This window comes from Rattus rattus, chromosome 2 (genome assembly GCF_011064425.1).
Source record: "Rattus rattus isolate New Zealand chromosome 2, Rrattus_CSIRO_v1, whole genome shotgun sequence".
NCBI lineage: Eukaryota > Metazoa > Chordata > Mammalia > Rodentia > Muridae > Rattus > Rattus rattus.
Window position 1 is genome coordinate 229393883 of NC_046155.1, and position 20144 is coordinate 229414026.

The 20144-nt window shown below is 42.3% G+C and overlaps 1 protein-coding gene across 5 annotated transcripts in view; it reads left to right on the top strand.

Annotated features, from left to right (window-relative positions):
• Nucleotides 1–18809, top strand: part of Pcmt1 (protein-L-isoaspartate (D-aspartate) O-methyltransferase) — a 48365-nt gene extending 29556 nt beyond the window's left edge. For 3 of the 5 annotated variants that reach the window (XM_032895010.1, XM_032895006.1, XM_032895009.1), the window contains exons 2-8: nt 2381–2485; nt 3879–3910; nt 6897–7001; nt 9972–10092; nt 10672–10757; nt 12372–12541; nt 16841–18801. In XM_032895010.1, coding sequence (XP_032750901.1) covers nt 2419–2485; nt 3879–3910; nt 6897–7001; nt 9972–10092; nt 10672–10757; nt 12372–12541; nt 16841–16853 — 594 coding nt within the window. In that variant the 5' untranslated portion in view covers nt 2381–2418 and the 3' untranslated portion in view covers nt 16854–18801. Of the gene's footprint in view, nt 1–2380; nt 2486–3878; nt 3911–6896; nt 7002–9971; nt 10093–10671; nt 10758–12371; nt 12589–16840 lie in introns of all 5 variants that reach the window. The other 2 variants (XM_032895007.1, XM_032895008.1) reach the window with 2 other exon arrangements.
• The last annotated feature ends 1335 nt before the right edge of the window (nt 18810–20144 follow it).

Sequence of the window (20144 nt, forward strand, 5' to 3'; positions counted from 1 at the left end):
GAGGCAGAAAGGCATTGTTGGTTCAAAACAGTTGCTGCTGGTGGTTCAAACTTCCGGAGTCTGACTTAGAGTTGTTTATTGTAGGCATATTTAATCAGAACACAATTTGGTGAAAAATATTCTGGTAGTAATTAGTTCAATCCTAGTGTACAACATAAATCTTGAGAAACAAAATTGGGTGAAATACAAGTCAGATATATGACTGCATTGAAACTCTGTAAAGTCTATAAAGATAGGATCTCTTGACTGAGAAAAACAAGCTTACAACAGGGGTCTTGGGGAGCTTTGGGTGCCAGGAAAGTCTCTGATCACACGGATAGCACAAAGGTTAGAAAGCTCATCTGCTTCAATCACTCTGTCCCTTGAAGAAGAACACTGTGCACTTAACACTCTAGGTTCTCCTAGTGCTTACCCATGAGCACTAACCTGTCTTCTACAGTACTTGGCACTGTACTTCCTTTTGGGGGGAATGATTTCATCATTGTTTAATCTGTGTCTTTTGCTTCCTCTTTCTTTGGTATTATCCTGGTATGGTGATGCTGTAGGCCATGTTTGTTTTGTTTCCTGCCCCTTCTTGATCTCAGGTTTAGGGTTTTATTTTGTTGTCTTTTTTGAGCAGCTGTATGGCCACCATTAATTTTTGAAAATTGGAAGTTCTACAATTGATGATTAAATGACATAAGTTTGCATAAATATTTAAACTACTCATGTTGCTTTTACTAAAATCTCATTTTAAAATAGCTATTTATAATGTAGTCAAATAAAGCAAAGCATGTTTTTGGTTTAAACATTTTATTTATTCTGAACTTGCTGGTGTTTCTGTAACCTCAGTGCTCAGGATGTTGAGCAAAAATGGTAGGTTTAAGTCCTCTCTGGACTTAAATAGTGAGACCCTGTCTCTAAAGAGCAAAACAAAAAGAGCAAGAAAACTTTATTTCTCTCCAGAAGTGCAGAAGTCAAGACCATTCAATCTTACTGCTTGTAGCTCTGTAACTAGGCTGTTTTGTTTGTCCTTTTGTGGGAAAGAGGTTGTCATGTCCCATAGCCAGTGAACACAGTTAAGAGAGAAGTAAGAGCTTTATTAAGTAGCTGTAAGCATGGGTTTATGAGAGTTATTGAAGGTTTTTTGTTTTGTTTTGTTTTAAATAGATGAGAGTCTTACTGTGAACAAGCTATATAGACCAGGCTGGCCTTGAACGCAGAAGAATCTGCCTGTCTTTGCCCCCTAAGCATTGAGATTAAAAGCATGTTCCACCATACCCACTGAAGTTTTAACAGACAATATTACATAACTAGCTGTACATGGAATATACATACAATTGGCCTTATTTTTCTTCTCAAAGATTGGGTTCTTTTAGACTGTATAACACTGTGTCCGCTGGGCCTTTACCTGGCCTCTGCATCCATGGTTAGTTCTTCTGTTTGTTTGCCTTTCTTGCCCCAGGGGTTTACTATGTAGCATTGTCTAGTTTGGGACTCACTCTGTAGCCCAGGCTGGCCTTCAATCCATATGAATGGTCCTGCCTCTGCTTCCCTTACAGTCCTGAGCCACCTACCCAGCTCCTCATTCTGAAGGCTCTGCTTTATGCGGCATCTGCCTTGCACTGGCTTTTATTTGCCTTCTCTGTGTGTTCTTGTCTACTCCAGTTACCACCAGTGTGGATGGAGACTTAGATTGTCAACGTCTAGTGTGTTGGGGGCCCTGGGTACAGTCGCAAACCACCAGGGCACAGAGGGTGTAGAGCAAAGGCAGAAGCAACTGAACACAGTTGCAAGCTTTATTAATCCTTATGTAGATATGAATATGCATTACCACAATTTCCATTTTGGCAAGATACCATAAGATCGTTATTCCCACGATACCAGGAACAACTGAGGCAAGACTAAACAAAGAAATACGACTAAACAAAGGCTTCTTCTCAAAATATTCATATAACAAATCTCCCCTCTTCTTATTATCAAAATAAACTTGACATTACCAAGAAAGTGTGAGAACCACTTCCATAGAAACAGGACACAGCAGAACATACTTTAAAGCCAAGTGAGAAAAACATTTTCTTCTCAAGGGCGGCATTCCAGCCCCTACTTGTACCTGTCACCAGTCCTTTCTTGACCCTACCTGGGAGCTATATCTCTATGCCTCCACAATAGATTTCTAACTCAGGACTCTCTCCTGAACCTCAGTTTCACGTGTCGTGACCTCTGAATACTCCTTGTGTGACCCACGGCTGCCCATTCATCTTGATTTTTTGACGTTGCCTGGATCATGGCAGGCAGTGGTCTTGTCTGCTTTCTGACCTCTGCAGTGCAGCCAGAGAGAGTAATTTTGAAATATGTCTGATGTCACATCTGCTTAAAATATCTGTCTCATTCATTTCAGAGAATGGAATCATCAAGACAGATAAAGTATTTGAGGTGATGCTGGCTACAGACCGCTCCCACTATGCAAAATCTAACCCTTACATGGATTCTCCACAATCAATAGGTAAGCTTTATATTTCTAAAGAGTCACATTTTTCTCATGTACTCTAATTTTATGACTAGGAAAAGAGCAGTATACACATATAGATTATAACCCCATTAATGGAAATTTTGTTGCCCAGTTTTATATCCCAACCCACCTTTTGTAGCAAAATGCATCTTTTTATGCGAATTAGTAAGTTTGGGAATATTTTAAGGAAAAACAAAAGTTTAATGAAAATTTAAGAGTTGTAGCTGAGTGCTGTTTATTGAGGATCCCTGACTTTGAAATTGCATATTAGCATTGATTTTTAAAATCAGTATTTAAAGGAATAGGTAACTGAGTCACTGATGGTCTGCTTCACTGGCCCCATGGACGCTTTGGCTTTCGTTTGTCTTTAGAAAGTTCCGCATTTAATTCCTTGTCCTGAAGCAGGTTTTGCTGAGCTGCTGAGCCTTGGCAGTGGGCGCCTTTGAGGCTTAGAGGTGCCTCAGGTTCTGTCGGCCAGCTGCCATGTCTTCTTTTGAAGCACGGTGACAGTCAGCAAGAAGATCCTGGGGAGCTTCTGAACCCCGAAGGCACCTGCTACCACCGCTCAGTGAAAACTGCTTCAGAGGCAGAAGCAGGTAAATAACTCTTGAGAGTGTAACATCGGAAGGAAGAGAAACATGGTCTGAAACTCAGCACAAGACAGTGATTTACCATTGGACGGCAAAAGAGGAGCACATTGAAGAGCTTTACTAGTCTGCTAGCTGGCCGTCTGCCTGTTAAAGTGTTGTCCTAGATGTGACTTATTCTGCTAAGACTTTGCATACTTATTTTACTTATGAAGGGTTTCCTTTTATAAATATGAAGAAAATTCTTCCTGGTGTAAGCCTGTAAATCCAGCTATTTGGGGGGCTAAGGCAGAATGATGCTGAGTTTAGGGCCTGCCAGGGCTCATATGGAAACCCTCTCAAAAAGAAAGGAACCAAGGACTGAAGCACCAAGCTGGCATGATGCTTGTAAACTGAGCTCTTGGGAGGTGAAGGCAGGGGGGTCAGGAACCCAAGGCTCACCTTAGCTCTATGAGGCCTTGTCTCAAACAAGTGGTTTATAGATTTATAGGCCTATACAAGATCTGAACAAGTGGCAGTACACTGAAAGCAGTTGCGTGGGTCTTCCCTTCTTTAGCAACAGTGCAGAGGGCTTCTTCGAAGTAGGAGTTAGTGGGTTCACTAGGCAAGCGCATTAGCCTGTGGGCGATTGTATTTTCTAACTTATGCCTATGTCAATCTTCTAACAAATTTTGCTTAAAGATCATAAAAACTGAAAACGAATTGTGAAAAACAGCATGTGGCTGTTAGAAAAGGAGCTGCGGCATTACATGTTGTGTTCTTGTAGCAGAGTGTGAAGGTATTCTCTCTTTGTTTTGCAGGTTTCCAGGCAACAATCAGCGCTCCTCACATGGTGAGTTAGCTTTGCTCATTGGCTCACAAGCAGGTCACATTTCACTCAAGTCACAAACATACTTCTTTTTGTTTTTTCTTCTTTTGAGACAGTGTCTCACTATGTAGATCAGGCTGGTCTCAAACTCACAGAGAGGTACATGTCTCTGCCTCTTGCCTCCCAAGTGCTAGGATTAAAGGTATGACTTATTTATAAGGTCTTATTTATATTGGTATTGAGAAGAACTCTTCTTGTTAGAAGAGCTATTATTAAAATCTTCAGCATCTGTTGTGACATGAAACAAACAGCAAAAGTTAAGAAGAGACTATTTTACATAACACAGTGGCTTTGTGCTGTCTGACTCTCGCTTGGATGATGTGAACAGATGTCTGTCCACTGCAGTCAGGCCCAGCAACAGACCCGAGACAGTCTAAGCTAGTGAGCTTATTGGGGTTACTTAGATGAACATGGTAACTCAAAGGCCACTCTGTCACTGCAAGGGACACCCTAGCTGTAATGCACAAATGGGCTGTAATACACAAAAGCTACATCTAGGAGCCCTGAGATCTTTAGGCAATTCTATGAGACTCTTCACCCAAAATTGTTCACACTTCATGTGACCTTAAAGAGAGAGGTAAGCAGTCTACTTTTTCTGAGCTCCCAGAGTCTTGGGAGCCTTTCTTTCCCCTCTGGTTGGCAGTGTTTGAACTTAGAGGAAACAGCTACAACACCATGCTGTCGGGATCTGAAGCTTTCACAGCTCACTTGGAAAAGTCTTCAGGGAATAGTATCGATGCATAGCAGGTGGAAAGATAGCAGGTGATAGATATATGACTTTAAAAAGACCTGCTTTAAGTGGTTTGGGTTTCTCTGTGTAGCCTTGGCCGACCTTGAACTCACTCTTTAGATCGGTTGGCCTCAGACTCATAGAGATCTGCCTGCCTCTGCCTCTGAGTTCTGGCACTAAAGGAGAACACTATCACCACCCAACTAAACATATTTTTTTTATTTTATGTATATGTGTAATTGCCTGCATGTGTGTATGCGTGTGTACCACGTGTGGCTAGCTCCCAAATAATTGAGACAGAGGCCTATAGATTTATTTGACAAACATTAAGCAACTGAGCAGATATTCCTAATTCTATACTGTCTATATTCCAACCACACACTCCAATTACTTTCAGTTTGATTCATCCTGGCTTGTTCTGCTCCATGTGTGTCCTCATGGAGAACTTCTCAGTGACTCTTCCTCATGCCTGACCTCATGGGGACCTTTTATTTTTTCTACCTGTCTTGTGGCCCTTCTTGTCCTGGACCTTCACCTGCCTCATGGTGAACTTTTCTACCTGGCTCTTTTCCCCGGGACCCCTGACTGGAATCGGAAGTCCAGCCTTTCTATCTCCCCTGACCAGTCATTGGCTGTTCAGCCTTTTATTAACCAATCAGATATAATTGGGGAGGATTCTTCACATCACATTGATAAGGAGGATTCTACTAGATCTCAGGGCACAGAAATCAGCATCTGAATACACAGAGCACAAGACCAGCCCCTAACACATGTGGGTACTGGTACAGAACCCACGTCTCCTACAGGAGCATCAAGTACTTCTCATCTCTGAGCCATCTCTTTAGCTCCTTAGTTTTTTTCTATTGCTGTGATAAAACATCATGATCCAGGATACCTATCAAAAAAGCATTTCATTTGGGGTTCCTGGTTTCAGAGGGTTAGAGGGCTAGAACCTATGATTCATGATGGTGAGCTTGGCAACAGACATACAGGCATGGTGCTGCAGTAGTAATGGAGAGCTTACGTAGGATCCACAAGAAGGAGAGAGAAGGGAGGGAAGGAGAGAGGGAAGGAGAGAGGGAAAGAGGACTTAACTGGGTTAACTGGGGATGGCCTAGGCTGTTGAAACTTAAGAGCCCGCCCAATGACACACCTTCTCCATCAAGTCCACCCCTCTAAATTTTTCCTAAACATCCCCACCAGCTGAGCACCAAACATGCAACTATATGGACCTACTGGGACCATTCTTGTTCAGATCACCACAACTATAGACACAAAAATAAGATTTTGTCCACTTGATTTGCTCTTAAGAGTGTAACGTAAGCCTGGTGGTGGAGGCGGCTCATGCCTTTAATCCCTGCTCTCCGGAAGTAGAGACCGGTGGGTCTCTAAGTCGAGGCCAGCCTGGTCTGTAGAGTGAGTTCAAGGACAGCCAGGGCTACACAGAGAAACCTGTCTCAAAACACCAAAAAGAAAAAAAAAGAAAGGGACTTAATATACATATAAGTTTTGGGGTTTTGTTTGTTTTTTTGAGACAGGGTCTCAATATGTAGCCTTGGCTGTCCTGGAACTCACTATGTAGACTAAGTTGGCATACGCCTCCTGAGTAACACCACACCAGTACTTTGTATGACTTTTATGAAGTGTTATTAGCTTACAGCTATATTTGGTAATATCATTTGTTTTTATTATAGAAGATTGCAGCTAACATAAATCTCTCCAATATTGGTATTTATTGTTATTCATTCATACATACCTGAATATGGTCTAAGCTCTAAAAAAGAACAAATGGCTCCTAAATATTGAATTTCCCTTCAAAGTATAATAAGCAAAACAGTATTCACTTATATGTGACAAAGTGAATATTTCTCCAGAAAAGTTAGAAGAAACTGGAAACATTGGTTGCCTTTAGGAAATAGAACTGGACATCTGGGAAGGAAGGGGTTGAGCGTTTTCCACTGAGAACCCCATTTTTTTTATCTTGTGACTTTGAATTTTAATTTATATAGTTGTTACCTAAAATTACAGGAGCACTTTAAATGTAGGAGGTCTAAGCAAACTTAAGAACTCTGATGTAAACTGTGGCGTCCATCTGTTCACATTGTTATCATAGTTGGTAAGAGTAAAAACTTCGGTAGACGGTTACAGGTGTGTTTATAAGAGGTGGTGTATGGGCTTCAGGAAGGAATTGATATCGGCTGATGCTCTTTCGTTCGGCAGCATGCATATGCACTAGAGCTCCTGTTTGACCAGCTGCACGAAGGCGCTAAAGCCCTTGACGTAGGGTCTGGAAGTGGAATCCTCACCGCGTGTTTTGCACGGATGGTAAGGACTTTTTCTCCTTTATATGTGATTTAGCTATGGTCTCTTCTAACTGGTGGTTTTAATTTTTTTGTTTTCTTTCGTTCTATTAAGATGGTAATCTTACATGTATCATTTAGGATTATTGTTGCAAGTTACATAACCCAAACTGTAGAGCTCAGAGAGAATTTATTCACCTTATCTAATGTTGAAGCCTAAGGGCCTCCCTGGCTTCTTATTGGCTGGATTTAAAAGGCTAGGCTTTATCTTATTGTATTTATTTTGGGTTTTTGAGACAAAAACTCTCTGTATAACTCTGGCTATCCTTAAACTCTCCCAGTAGTCTAGGCTGGCCTCAAACTTACAGAGATCCAACTGCCTCTGCCTCCTGAGTGCTGGGTTTAAAGGCATATGTCACCATGTCTAGCTGATTGGTTTCTCTCTGGGTGTTTATTTGCCCTTACATTTTTCTGCATGTGCATCATGATTAGATAGCCTCTACCCTGTGCTCCCAGTTATTCAAACACAGTCCAGTTATTCAAACCACATTCTGCTAAGTTCTCATTTAACAACAACAACAACCACCACCACCACAACAACAACCAGAGCAGACCTGGTTTTTAGGCCATCTTAATGTCTCTCAAGAATAGAGGTGGAACTTTTCTGTACTTTCTGTTTACTGTATTCAGTGACTCGTTGAGTGTAGCACCAGAGGCTTATTTGTGACAGTGTCCAGAGTGTAAGCTGGGACCACTAAGGCACATGGAGTGAGGGTTCATCTGTGCTCAGAGTCTGATCAGGGTGCTTTGAGAAAGCCTGTAGCTACAGTGAGAGGTCCTGGTCCACTTATGCTGGTATGTATGCATCTGTCTGTTTTTATACGAATGTGCAGTAGCTTCTACAGTGTAACTCTGCAGAAATGAGAATTTTGTCTAGTTTTCCCTGCTGTTGGTTAAGTATCTGAGATTGGTGCCTGGCACACAGTGGGATGTCACAAACTTCTTTTCAGACTTTTACTTGTTTTGTAGACTTCAAGTCCTCAGAGCTGGGTATCAGGAATTCCTTTATAAAAAGCTACAACTAGCATTGCACTAATGAGTAGTTCTCTAGATTAATATGTTACTGGTTTAAAAGGAATTTTCATTTTTAAAATATCATTAGGTAAAGACATGTGCTGCGAGTCCTGGCAACCTAAGTTTAATTCCTGGAACCCACATGGTGGAAGGAGAGAACAGTCTCCATAAGTTCTCCCTGACCTCTCCACATGTGCCAGGGCACATGCCCCTTACGTACAAATTAAATGAGTAAATGTAGTTTAAAAAGGGCTCCGGCTGGTACTGTTTACCAAGCATCTGCCTGTGATTGTTGGTGTCCTGAGTGCTTACCGTGCGTGGGTGTCTGCTTGTTTTTCAGATCCTTTATGTAGTGTAGACCCTGTCTCTTCTTACTTTGTACTTGAGATGTGATCTAGAGAATGAGGGCTTTTATGACTAATGTCAGGCAACTGCGAGTGCTGAATTCAGTCAGGATCTGGTTCACAGCTGTGTAGATTGGGCTGGCGTCTAATTCAGAAGCTCTGCTCTTAAGAGCTGGGATTAAGGGCATGTACCATCAGGCTTGGCTTCTTTTTTCTTTTTTTTAAGTGTTTTCATATTTTTCACTAGTAGCAATAGCATTGGGTATAGAAATTTCACCTCATCGTTTTGTTTTTGATTTCAAACAACCAAGGCTTGCCTCAAATTTACTCTGTACTGACTGGCCATCCTGCCTCAGTTCTTGAATTATAGGATGATAGCTGAGTGCTATAGTGTCTGGCTTCTTAAAGATTTTTAGGTAATAATTGATTTTTCTAAGATTTATTTTATTTTTTGGAGTCAGGGTCTAGATGTACCCTTGGCTGGCTTGGAACTTGTTATGTAAGCATAGAAATCTAACTGCTAATAAAAATAACCATGCACCACCATGCCTGGTCCCAACAGGTGAGTGAGCAGTTTTAAAATCACCTTCGTCTCTGTTAGGGCTTCACTGTTGTGAGGAGACACCATTACCACAGCAACTCTTATAAAGCAAGACATTTAATTGATGCTGGCTTACAGGTTCAGAGGTTCAGTCCATTATGACAGGAAGCATGGCAGCATAAAGGCAGACATGGTGGAGGAGCTGAGAGTTCTACATCTTGATCCTAAGGAAGCCAGAAGGAGACGTTCTCCGTACTGGACAGAGCTTGAGCACAGTGACAAACTTCCTCCAGCAAGGCCACACCCACTCCAACAAGGCCACACCCACTCCAACAAGGCCACACCCACTCCAATAAGGCCACACCTACTCCAATAAGGCCACACCTCCTAATACTGCCACTTCCCACCAGCCAAATGTTTTCAAATCACCACCCTGGCCCTTAGCTTTTCTTTTTTAAACCTTTCACAAGATCTTTAAAAGTTCTGGATTGTAGATCATTCCAGATATAGTCAAGTTAACAACTGAAAATAGCCGTCACACCCTTTTAGCTAGAGCACATGCACATTAAGTATTGGTAATTAAATCCTACCTCAAAGTTCTGTATTTAGAAATATATTTAGTTTTCTGAGACTGGGTCTCACCATATAGCTGTGGCTGGGGCTCACTGTGTTGAGCAGGCTGGTCTTGAACTCACTCAACACTCAGCTACCTACCTTTGCCTCCCAAGTACAAGGACTAAAGGCTTGTGCCACCCACCACACCTGACTAAGTTCTGGATTTAAAAATTAAAACTGTAGGAAAAACACAATTTTCTTAGTATTATAAGTTTTTGTAATTTAGTTTAACTTTATAATTGCCTAAATAAAAGTACTTCAAAAAAGTAAAAATAGTTATAAACAGAGTTTAGCAGATAAAAGAATTAAAACTTTTTTTTTTAATTTCTTATTGGAGAATATGGTTTTAATTAAGGAATTAATGAAATCTCAAAAAAGCAAGTTTAGCCTGTGGACTCCTGAATCATCTTTTGTTTTTCAGGTTGGACACAGTGGGAAAGTCATTGGAATTGATCACATTAAAGAACTAGTGGACGACTCAATAACTAATGTCAAAAAGGATGACCCCATGCTCCTGTCCTCTGGGCGAGTACGGCTGGTTGGTGAGTAGCAGAAGGCTTACTGTTTCCTTTAGAGAGTTTTCAGTTGCACAAGAGCCAAGCATAGAGTCAAGAACTGCACTCTTGGCCGGCACTGAGACACCGAGGAGAAACAGCAGCCAGCCCTTGTCCATTTCAATGGACACAGCGTGCATTGTTTATGATCTCAGCTCATTTTCCAGCTCATCAATGAGGTTGAATTTGTTTGCATTTTGCACATTGGATTTTCCTTTTGTCAAGCGCTTGCCTGTTCAGCTATCCAGTTGCTTGTATTTATCTTTGATATAGGTGTTGTAATGATTACTCTTCTGTATAATTTCTCCACCCTTGGTATGCATTTTTATTTTACTGCTACCTTCCTTTTGTTTTCTTGCCTTCCTCATGCTACCTGGGTGCTGTACCACCGAGCTATGTCCCCACCCTGCCCTTGTACCTGTAAATGGTTAGGCTTATTCTTCCCCAGTCTTAAAGATATATGAAGTCACAAAAGTCTCCTACCTGACTGCATTTCCAGCCTCCTGTGTTAGAATCTTCACACGCAGTCTGACTCGCGCAGGTTTTCAAAGTGTGCCTCTCTTTCAGTGGGCGATGGAAGAATGGGGTTCGCTGAAGAAGCCCCTTACGATGCCATTCACGTCGGAGCTGCGGCCCCAGTTGTGCCCCAGGCAGTGAGTGGGGGTTTGTTATTTCATTTGTGTGTTTTAGTCCTATAAAACTTACTGTTTTTATGTAGCAAGGCAGCAGTGAGTTCCAGATGAAGTTCAGAATACACATAGACATGCATTAAAGTACAGGAAAGTGTCTGTGGGAAGAGTTTTGCAGAGAAGTCAGAGGATATGATGAGCACTGAACTGGGTCTGAGTCGTTGGAGCCTCCAGCTCAGTCCTCAGGCTGAGTACACACAGCCTGAGCTCAGCACAATACACTCACTTGCCTTGGGAACAGGAGGCAGGGTAGGATGGAAAGAGCTCGGCGCTCATGTAGATTTGAAGCAAACGTGATGCCGAGAAGCTAGAGATGAGAGGGCTGGCTCTGGGAGCAAGCCTGGGGCTACAGGAAGACGTCTCCTACTTCTCATTGTAACAGTTAGAACTCAGGCACATAAAGTATGACTTTAAAGACAGCTGGGTGGTGCAGGTGCACACCTGTAATCCCAGCAGAGACAGGCTGATCTCTGAGTTCAAGGCCAGCCTGGTCCAGAGAGTGAGATCCAGGTCAGCCAGAACTACACAGATAAACCCTGTCTTGAGAAACCAAACCAAACAAAAAAAAAAAAAAAAAAAAATTAAAAATGGGCAAAAAAAAGATCTGGTGACCAAATTTCCAAATTTTAACCAAAAGCAGCCTTGGGATAATACTATCCAAAGTGTCAGGTGTCTTACTTTCTGGTTTTGACTAACATAAGGTGGTATGGTATTGTTCAAAGGGCAGCATATAATGTAATCATTTTCAGACCGGAAGGGTAGTCTGGGCCTGTGTTTATAGGAGTGTTCTCATAATAGCACTGAAGGCGACCAGTCCAGCTTCCTGCTCTCCTGGTCAGGAGCCCTAAACGCAGCCCTGCTATTAGGATTCCCTTACCATTGTCTCAGAGATGGCCTAGATCCGCTGCAGTCAGATCGCACTTACTGTTGGTCCTCTGTACTTTTCCCTTCTCCGTGCCTCCTTCTGTAAATATCTGGGACACGCTACACTGGCATTGGAGTTCACTGTTGTAGTTTGTTCTGCCCAAACATACTGAGCGCTTTAGCTGCACCAGGTGGCCGTCAGGTGTTATGATGACACAGATGAATGTGACATAGTTTCTGTCATCAGATAACTTGTAGCTTAGTAGAGGGGGAGAAATAAAGGGGTAAGTAGGGAGTTGGTTACTAGAACTGTACTGCTTGTTCTATGTCAACCAATGGGGAATGAATAATATGTTTTGGAGGGGAGGAGGTCCAGAAAGTTGAAAGGGCAGCATTTAAGTTTGCTGTGCTGGATACTATACTAAATCTGTACAATGGAGGAATCACAGGCCCTCTGTTAGAAAAACCAGTAACCTAGAGACGGCTTAAGCGTAGGCAGGTGTGTAGTGTATTATATGTGAGAACTGTGTTGTAAGAGACCTGAACCACTGTGGATTTTGTTATGCCTGATGGTCCTCAAATGAACCCTGGAGAACACTGAAGCGTGACTAAATGAAGTGCGTTTCTGCTTCTGCCCACAGACATTGCACTGTCTGATGGAATGGCTGTTTCACATCTGTAACTTGCTGTGTGGGGGTTTCTTTTTTCTCCTAGTTAATAGACCAGTTAAAGCCTGGTGGAAGATTGATATTGCCAGTCGGTCCTGCAGGAGGAAACCAAATGTTGGAGCAGTATGACAAGCTACAAGATGGCAGTGTCAAAATGAAGCCTCTGATGGGGGTGATATACGTGCCTTTAACAGATAAAGAAAAGCAGTGGTCCAGGTGGAAGTGATTTTCTCTTCTGCTCTTTCTTCCTCCACACATTCAAGGTGAAAGGGTGTGGACTTTAAGACCTTAGCCTACAAGAGCTGTTTTTGGGGGCTTCCTTCATGCTACTCCATTAAAGCATCAGAAACTCATGACATTAAAGTGTGACAAGTGTTGCATGGTCTGCCCTTCTTTCAATTTGACTCATTTTAAGATAGGGAGGGTGAGCCCTGGTTGGTCTGGTTGCTCTGTGCTTTGCAGGGTGACCTTGTTTCTCAGACTTTCCTGCATATTCATGTCATGTTTATAGCTGCCGTATGGTTATGGACATAAATGCTTTGATATGGAAAAGAGGCCATCATTCCTTGCTTTATTCATTCCCTCTGATACTACTGTGACAAGGAGATAGAAAACTATTTGGAAAGGGAAAAGGTATTTATCCCAGTTTTCAAAATAATGTCAGAGTCCAGAGAGGAAGTCTGCCTTTGGGTTGATTGCTTTGGGTCAGTCCCCAGGTGTGCATCAGTGATTTCAGAGGCACTGTAAGAAGTGCATGTGTAGGCATGCTATAGATTAGGACAGCCAATTTTGAGCACTTTTGGATAAATTTGGAGAGGAGAGGGATTCCAGAAGCTGCCCAGTGATAAGACACCAGGTCTCACAGCCTGCCTGGAGGGCATGTAGCCCAATGCTGTCCTCACAGCCCCATCCCCATACCATTGCATCCTCCCCTTAAAGCTATTGCCTACCTTTGCTCAGTGCCACTGTGTCAGCTGAATGTGTCCTCTGAGGCTGACCTGTCTTTTTTCCCCTTTTCTCTTCCCTCTCCCCATGGAGAGATGCACTGACAACATGGTGGAGTGCTGTGCTGTGTTGGTTGAAGCTGGTCCCCAAATAAGGATGGTCTCTCAGTGTCTGCCTTAGTATCCTTCCTAGTTGACAAAAATCTTACTTCAAGAGGATTTTTGGTTTGGTTTGGTTTTTTTAATAAGTGGCAATTTTAGGTACAATGAAACTTTTAATATTACTTTTGTAAAGAAGACAGTCACCACTGAATGACTTTTTAAAATTTGTGTGTGTGTGTGTGTGTGTGTGTGTGTGTGTGTGTGTGTGTATGTGTGTGTGTGTATGCCATTTCATGGGTGTGGAGCTCAGAAAACAACTTGGAGAAGTCAGCTCTCTCCTACTATGTGGGACCCAGGGATTGAGCTCAGATTCTGAGTATAGACAGTAAGTACCCTTACCCACTGAGCTATCTTACCAGCCTTTGAGAGTTTAACTGCAAAAGTAATAACCTAATTGCTTAATTACTCTTGGATTTGTGGCCGTCTGTAAATATATTAGACCAATCAGGTGCTGCACCCTTACAAAATAAAACAAAAAAACAAACCAAACCAAACCCCTCCACTTCCCCATAGCTAGTTTACAGAATTCTGCCTTCCCCATGTGGGACTTTGGCTTGAAGTTGTGTGTTGCTTTGTGCACGCGGTCACAGTCTCTGAGTTCATAGGTGCACCTCAGCTGCCCCGCTGTGTCTGGAACACAGTATGCCCATAGTCATCCACTGCCTCTAACTCAGTCTTTCCAGCCGACTTCTACAGTGGTCCCGAGCCGTGGGTGGGGGTTGTGATGACCCATTTAGGCCTGAGCACCCCACAGTCACTCATTCTCTGCATACTGAGTAGTTGCCGGTCTGTGTTTATTACCAACTACTGCAAAAAGGAGCTTCTTTGATGAGGTACAATGAGAAGTCGTTAGACATCTATTTAATACCATTATATTAGCAGACTAATAGCAGTAGACTCTCCCCAAGGGCCTGTGACCTGTCTAATCACAGGTTCTGATCCTGACACAAGTGCCAGATGTGGGTCTCATCTTATGGAGTGGGTCTTACATTCGATCAAAAAGTGCTTGCCTACTCCCATGGCATTTGTGCCACATGTGTACCAGTGGGCGCATCAGACAGTCATTATTGTAGTTTGCAGAATTCACAGCTGATTTCTCCTTTCAGTATAACATTTTCCAGTACCATACAGCCAGGCAGTAGGGATGGATCTTCCAGGTCAGCACCAGCTTGAGTTCCCCATATGTTATGGCTCAAGGATGTGGTGTTTCAGCAGTAGGGTCTTGCTGACAGTCTGGAAAGTAGCCAAGAGCAATGGTACTAGCCCCTAGCAAGTACAACTGCCCCCTACTTCTTCATAAAGAGAATCTATTCTACTATATATGCTTTAGAGCCCCCAATAAAACAAAACAAACTAAATTCCTGCATCTTCCAGGTTCAGACTGTTAGGAAACAGTGGATTTGAGTTATTTCCTGGTAGTACATCTTCTCATTTGTTCTTGAATGACCCTGTGTATGATTCAGTATTACTAACACAGAGCTATTAAAACAATACAAAACCTACGTGTTTGTAACCTACTGGCTAACAAATAGCCATTTTTAAAGAGCCTTCTTAAGTCCTGGGCATACTACTTTTCATTGTGAATGATCCATGTGTTTACATCAGATGAAGATAAGCAGGATTTTGAACATTGGGGAAAATTTAGTAACTAGAAAGTTGAATGGATTTGAGAGAATTAGGCTATGTGGAAGTTGAGCATGTATTCACAGCAAATATTAGCTTTTCTTTGTACCCAAAAATTTTAAATTCTAATCTACAAGCTTGGTTTTTCTTTCTTGAGAACATGTGAACAAGTCCAGATGTGCCGCAGTAGATTTCTTGCCTAGCATGCTCAAGTTCCTGAGTTTGATCCTCAGTATTCCACACAGAAACAACAACAAACCAAGAAACAGAACAGAACCCGAGACAACAACAACAAAGCACACTGGAGAGGATATTTGGAAATGTGTCACTCATGCTTTAGTGAGCTGAGTGAACGGAGCAGTAGACTGTCTGCAGACTGACCGCTGAGACTGCTGCATGCTAATACACTACTGTCGCGTACAATTAAAACACAGGAACACTGTTGTTAGAAGACTACAGTAGGATGGGATAGAACTGATAATCATATAAAAGATAACCCAAAGGCTGGAGAAGTGGCTTTCTTATAAAGTGCTTGCTGTGCAAAAGAAAAAGGGGGAGGGAGTGCAAGTTCAGATCCCTGGCACCCCATAGAAGCTGGCTGCCATGGAGTGTCTGTAACTCCAGCACTCAGTGGGTAGGGGAAGGGAGAGGCAGCTGGATTCTGTGGGCTCATTGGCCAGCCAGTCTTGAAGATTCAGAAATAGACTCTGAATAAAAATATAAAGTAGGAACTAACCGAGGAAGACACCAGACACTAACATCTGACTTCTATGTACATGTATGTGTACACACACACACACACACACACACACACACACACACCAGTAATGTAACATAAAAAGGGGTTTACTAGAGAAATAATTGTTTTGGCGTCATTTATAAAACTCACAGGGCACATTATTTGTGAAGCCTTGAACACAGCATCGCCCTGGGACATGAAAGCCCTCACTTCATGCCTCTATCATAGCCACAGCTTTTGTATAGAGTGCCTGGGGCAGTTCCTGTGTCTCTGTTTGCTGCTCACACTTTCTCTATACGTAGCATGTAAGATTTTCCCGAGTCAGCTGAGATTTAATCGTGACATCACACTTACCCCTAAGGAGTGGATTGTTGAATGATGTGTTCAATCACACAGGTTACCTTCTGTGAGGCTTTCTGGTGCTGTTATTTCCGTGTTTACTGGCTTCATTGAGGTGGAGTTTACAGGCCATATAGTTGACTTTAGACTGCGTTCTTATTCCTCCCTCCTCTTGCTGGCGGCTGCTGGCCAGTGCTGCTTTTCTTTGGAGCCGATAAAGCTGCCTTGTGAAATCAGCTGACAAGTTTAATCGCGTACCTACAGACAGTGTGTTTTCTCCAGAGAGTGCAAATAGCCTCTAAGCAAAAGACTACTCTTTTTATCCAGTTTTGAGACTATAACTATTTAAAAAATTGAACTCTAAATGTTTAGACTATCATATTATAATAAAGTCGATCAACAAGATGTTCCTAGACAGAAGTCATAAGTTTTCTGAATTTTTTCGCCTCAAAGGAAGAAGTTTTACCTTTAGAATTAAGTAACCAACTTGGGTTTGTGGTTTCCTTCTGTGTTTGGGAGCAGCATGAAAGATGCTTGGAGTGACTGGCGTCCAGTTTTGCTTTGGCTTGGGGTTCAGCAGGCTTTTATTTCTCTTACAGTGTTGCTTGGAATCTGCATATTTTACTGACTTGAGTGTTGTGTCTAAATTGTTAGAGCGCCATTTCACAGCACGTAACTCCTAATTACATTTTCTTCCTTTCTCCCCAGGGACGAGCTGTGAGAGCAACCTGAGCTTGGCCGTCTGTAACACTGAAGTGGATTGCTCATCTCGGTCCTCAAAGCATTGAGAGCCAACAGCATCACCGCTTGTTTTGGACTTTGTTACACTCTTATTTTCAGCATGAAAATGTGTGGTTTTTGTAGGGTTTCCTAATTCAAAACGGTGCAGAGCCAGACTGATAGAGGAGGGCTGGAGAGCATTAACTTTATGTTGTTTAACATGCCCACATTTCACTTTACAAATATTAAAAGAAAGGGTTCTCTAACCAGAAAGCTTCGTTTGTGACTTAGTTTGGAAGAGTGGCTTTGCTTTTCTTGGACACTTACTTCTGTTCCAATATTAATTTATGAGATTTCTTTTGTGCGTCAGATAACACCACATTCACAAGTTTAGCTTTCTTGGTAGCAATGTTTGTTAAATGCTACTAAGAAAATAGAGATGAGCTTTCCTCTTAAAGCCTTTGATGTGGCGTCATAGGATAGCATGTTATAGATACCATCAGCTGCTGATACCTTAAAACTAGGTTTGTAAATACTGAAACTTAAGACGATGGCAGGTAGTGTCCCAAAAACACTCAGCTGTTCAGATCGGACATCTCTGATGTAATTTTCCTCTCTCTAAGGATGATAGGAGGCTTGTAGCTCAATATCGTTTTCCCATTTCTAGTTTGCTGCTGGTAATGTATCTGCATCTAACACTCTGTGTAAGCTGTTGTGTCTTTGCACAGTTTATGCAGTGCTGCTTTGCCAAATAAAATAAAAAGCAAAAGAAGCATTGGTGGCCTTTGAATCTGGAAGAACACAGGTCTAGGTCCAGATGCTGCCCACGGCCATGGGGAAACGTTGTATTCTGCTGCTGTGTCTTGTGATAGCCTAGGAGGTAAATCTGCGTAGCATTTGTCCACTCTCTGTGCCTGCATTTCTTCAGGAATGGAGACTGTGTGTTCATTGTTTCTCTCTGCCTTCCTAGCCCAGGGCTTGCTATTTAATAGCTCTGTAGTAATGCTCAGTGAGTGAGGGGTGAGTGTGTATCGGGGAAGAGTGGGTGAGAATAAACATACCGAAGTCCACGTCGCATCTGTACATAGATTCATTAACTTAATAACTGTGAATGTCTGGGAAGGCCATGGCCCTTGGAGGATCTTATTTAAATATGCTTTTATATTTTCTAAGAAGACTTTAGTTTTTATGAGGATTCTAGAATTTGAGAGATTATAAGCCCCCAGTAAATGGGGCTAAGCTAAGCGAAGCCTTCCCTCTGTGACAGGGCCCATGGTTCTGACAAGAAAGTTCTTAGTGTCTGAGAAGCCCTTCCCCGCTCTTCATGTCATACACGCTTCCCTGGACAAGTGTCTCTTTGTGGCTTAGGTCTCAGTCCCAGGGAACTAGCATCACCGTGCTCCTGCAGACTTGAAAATCTTACCCAGCTTTGGTTTGCTGCTGGTTGTTGCTTTGGAATCCTGTCAGTGACCCCTGGAGTCCAGGATGCATGGTCATTTGAAGTATGTGTAAAGTCAAATGTTCACTCAGGCTTTAACGCAAATAAATTCTTAAACTTACCCACCAGTCTGGATCCTTGGTAGTCATTGCACATCACCACACGCAAAACAGAAAAAGGCGCTTTCACTTCAGTTTGCAGTCCAGTGAGACAGTTTATAAACAGGCACCATAAACATCTGATTTGTACAGAACTCTGTGCCCCAAGTATTGTTCTTAGTTTATTCTTGCAGAGGCGAAACTTTAGGATATTGAATAAACAGCAGCACTAAGTGGGTGGAGATAGAAATAATGGTTTTAATGAGGTCTGAGCCCTTTAAAAGAGTTGAATTTATGTATGTGTATAAGACAGGTAAGAAATGCCTGATTTTCAGTGTACTTAATTTCCAAAGTGTCTTATTTTCCTTATAGAAAGTACGTCTGGATATAAATAATATAAAGGGCAATGAAGATACGTTGAGACATTCAATATGATCCTGTGAATACATTTTTCCCTATAGATTTGATCTTCTTAAAGCTAAATCTAGCTCTCATATTTGGGTAGCAATATGCTTATGCTGGGGTTGAGTTTCTATTAAGGGCTGCCGCTCTTTCCCAGTCAGGAACAGTACATATCAGCACCCTGGGAAAATAACTTACAACTACTGGCTACACAGATACTTAAGACTCCATTCCCCTTGCAGCTGTCATGTTTAATTGTTTGTTTATTTGTGGGAGGTGTGGGGGACAGCAAGATGGCTCAGTGGGTAAAGAGGACTGCTGCCAAACCTGAAGACCGGAGTTCCCACCTCCCAGGACTCACAGGGCAGAAGGACAACTGACACCTGCAGATTGTTCTCTGACCTTCAGGCGTCAGTGGCACTTGCCTGAAATCCCAGCACTTGGAAGCAGGAAGGGTCAGAAGTCATCCTTGGCTACACAGCAAGTTCAAGGCCAGCCTGCACTCCATGAGACCCTGCCTTAAAGGAAGAAAAGAAAGTTCCTACAGTGCATCTCTTTACTAAAACATCTTATACATTGAGTGGATTCTAAAATAGAGTAATTTTTTTTTTTTTAAGTAATAACTCTGTAAACTCTTCAAGCAATCCTTAGTGTGTGATTACCACCCAGGGGGTAATTCCTCAGAGTTTCTAAGGCCTTTCTCTCTCTCTAGAAGTGGTAGGTTTTTCTAGTTTTGGTAGTTTAGCGTGGCACTAAAGGAATTCATGGCAGTGTGGTCACCCAGCATTGATAAACAAATGCAAGCATGGGTCATCTTACGATTGTTGTAGAACTCAACAGGCTGACAGCTTGTTTTAGGTAAGCACTTAAACTCTTGCAGCATTCAAATCATTTCTTAATGCTTACTGTGTTCCTAAAGACCTAATAGCTTAATGTGTTCTGTAGTGGAGCCGGGCCCTGACTGGACTTCAGTTACATCTCTGGGCCTCTACCATTTTTTCAGAAAGATGGTAGTCTCTTGCCCTTTGCATTCTTAAAGGTTGCCAGTAAAAGGACTCACTTGAAAAGGGCACTGGCCCAAGGAAGCCTGTGACTGTGCACTGTAATATAATAAAATGCAAATGAAGTCTAATAATTTGTTCATCTTGAATTCTTTGGTCTTGTTACTACAGTTGCTGCTTGGCTCTCCCTTCCCCACCAACCCTGACGTTCAGCTTTTTAACTGTGTTTTGTGCTCACATCAAGATTTTGTGCAATTCCTTTGTTTGTGGGGAAGAAATCAGGATAATTGGTGTTACCCCGTCAGTACTCACAGGGTTGGCGGACACTGGGAGCCTCTGGTATCTGCTTTACT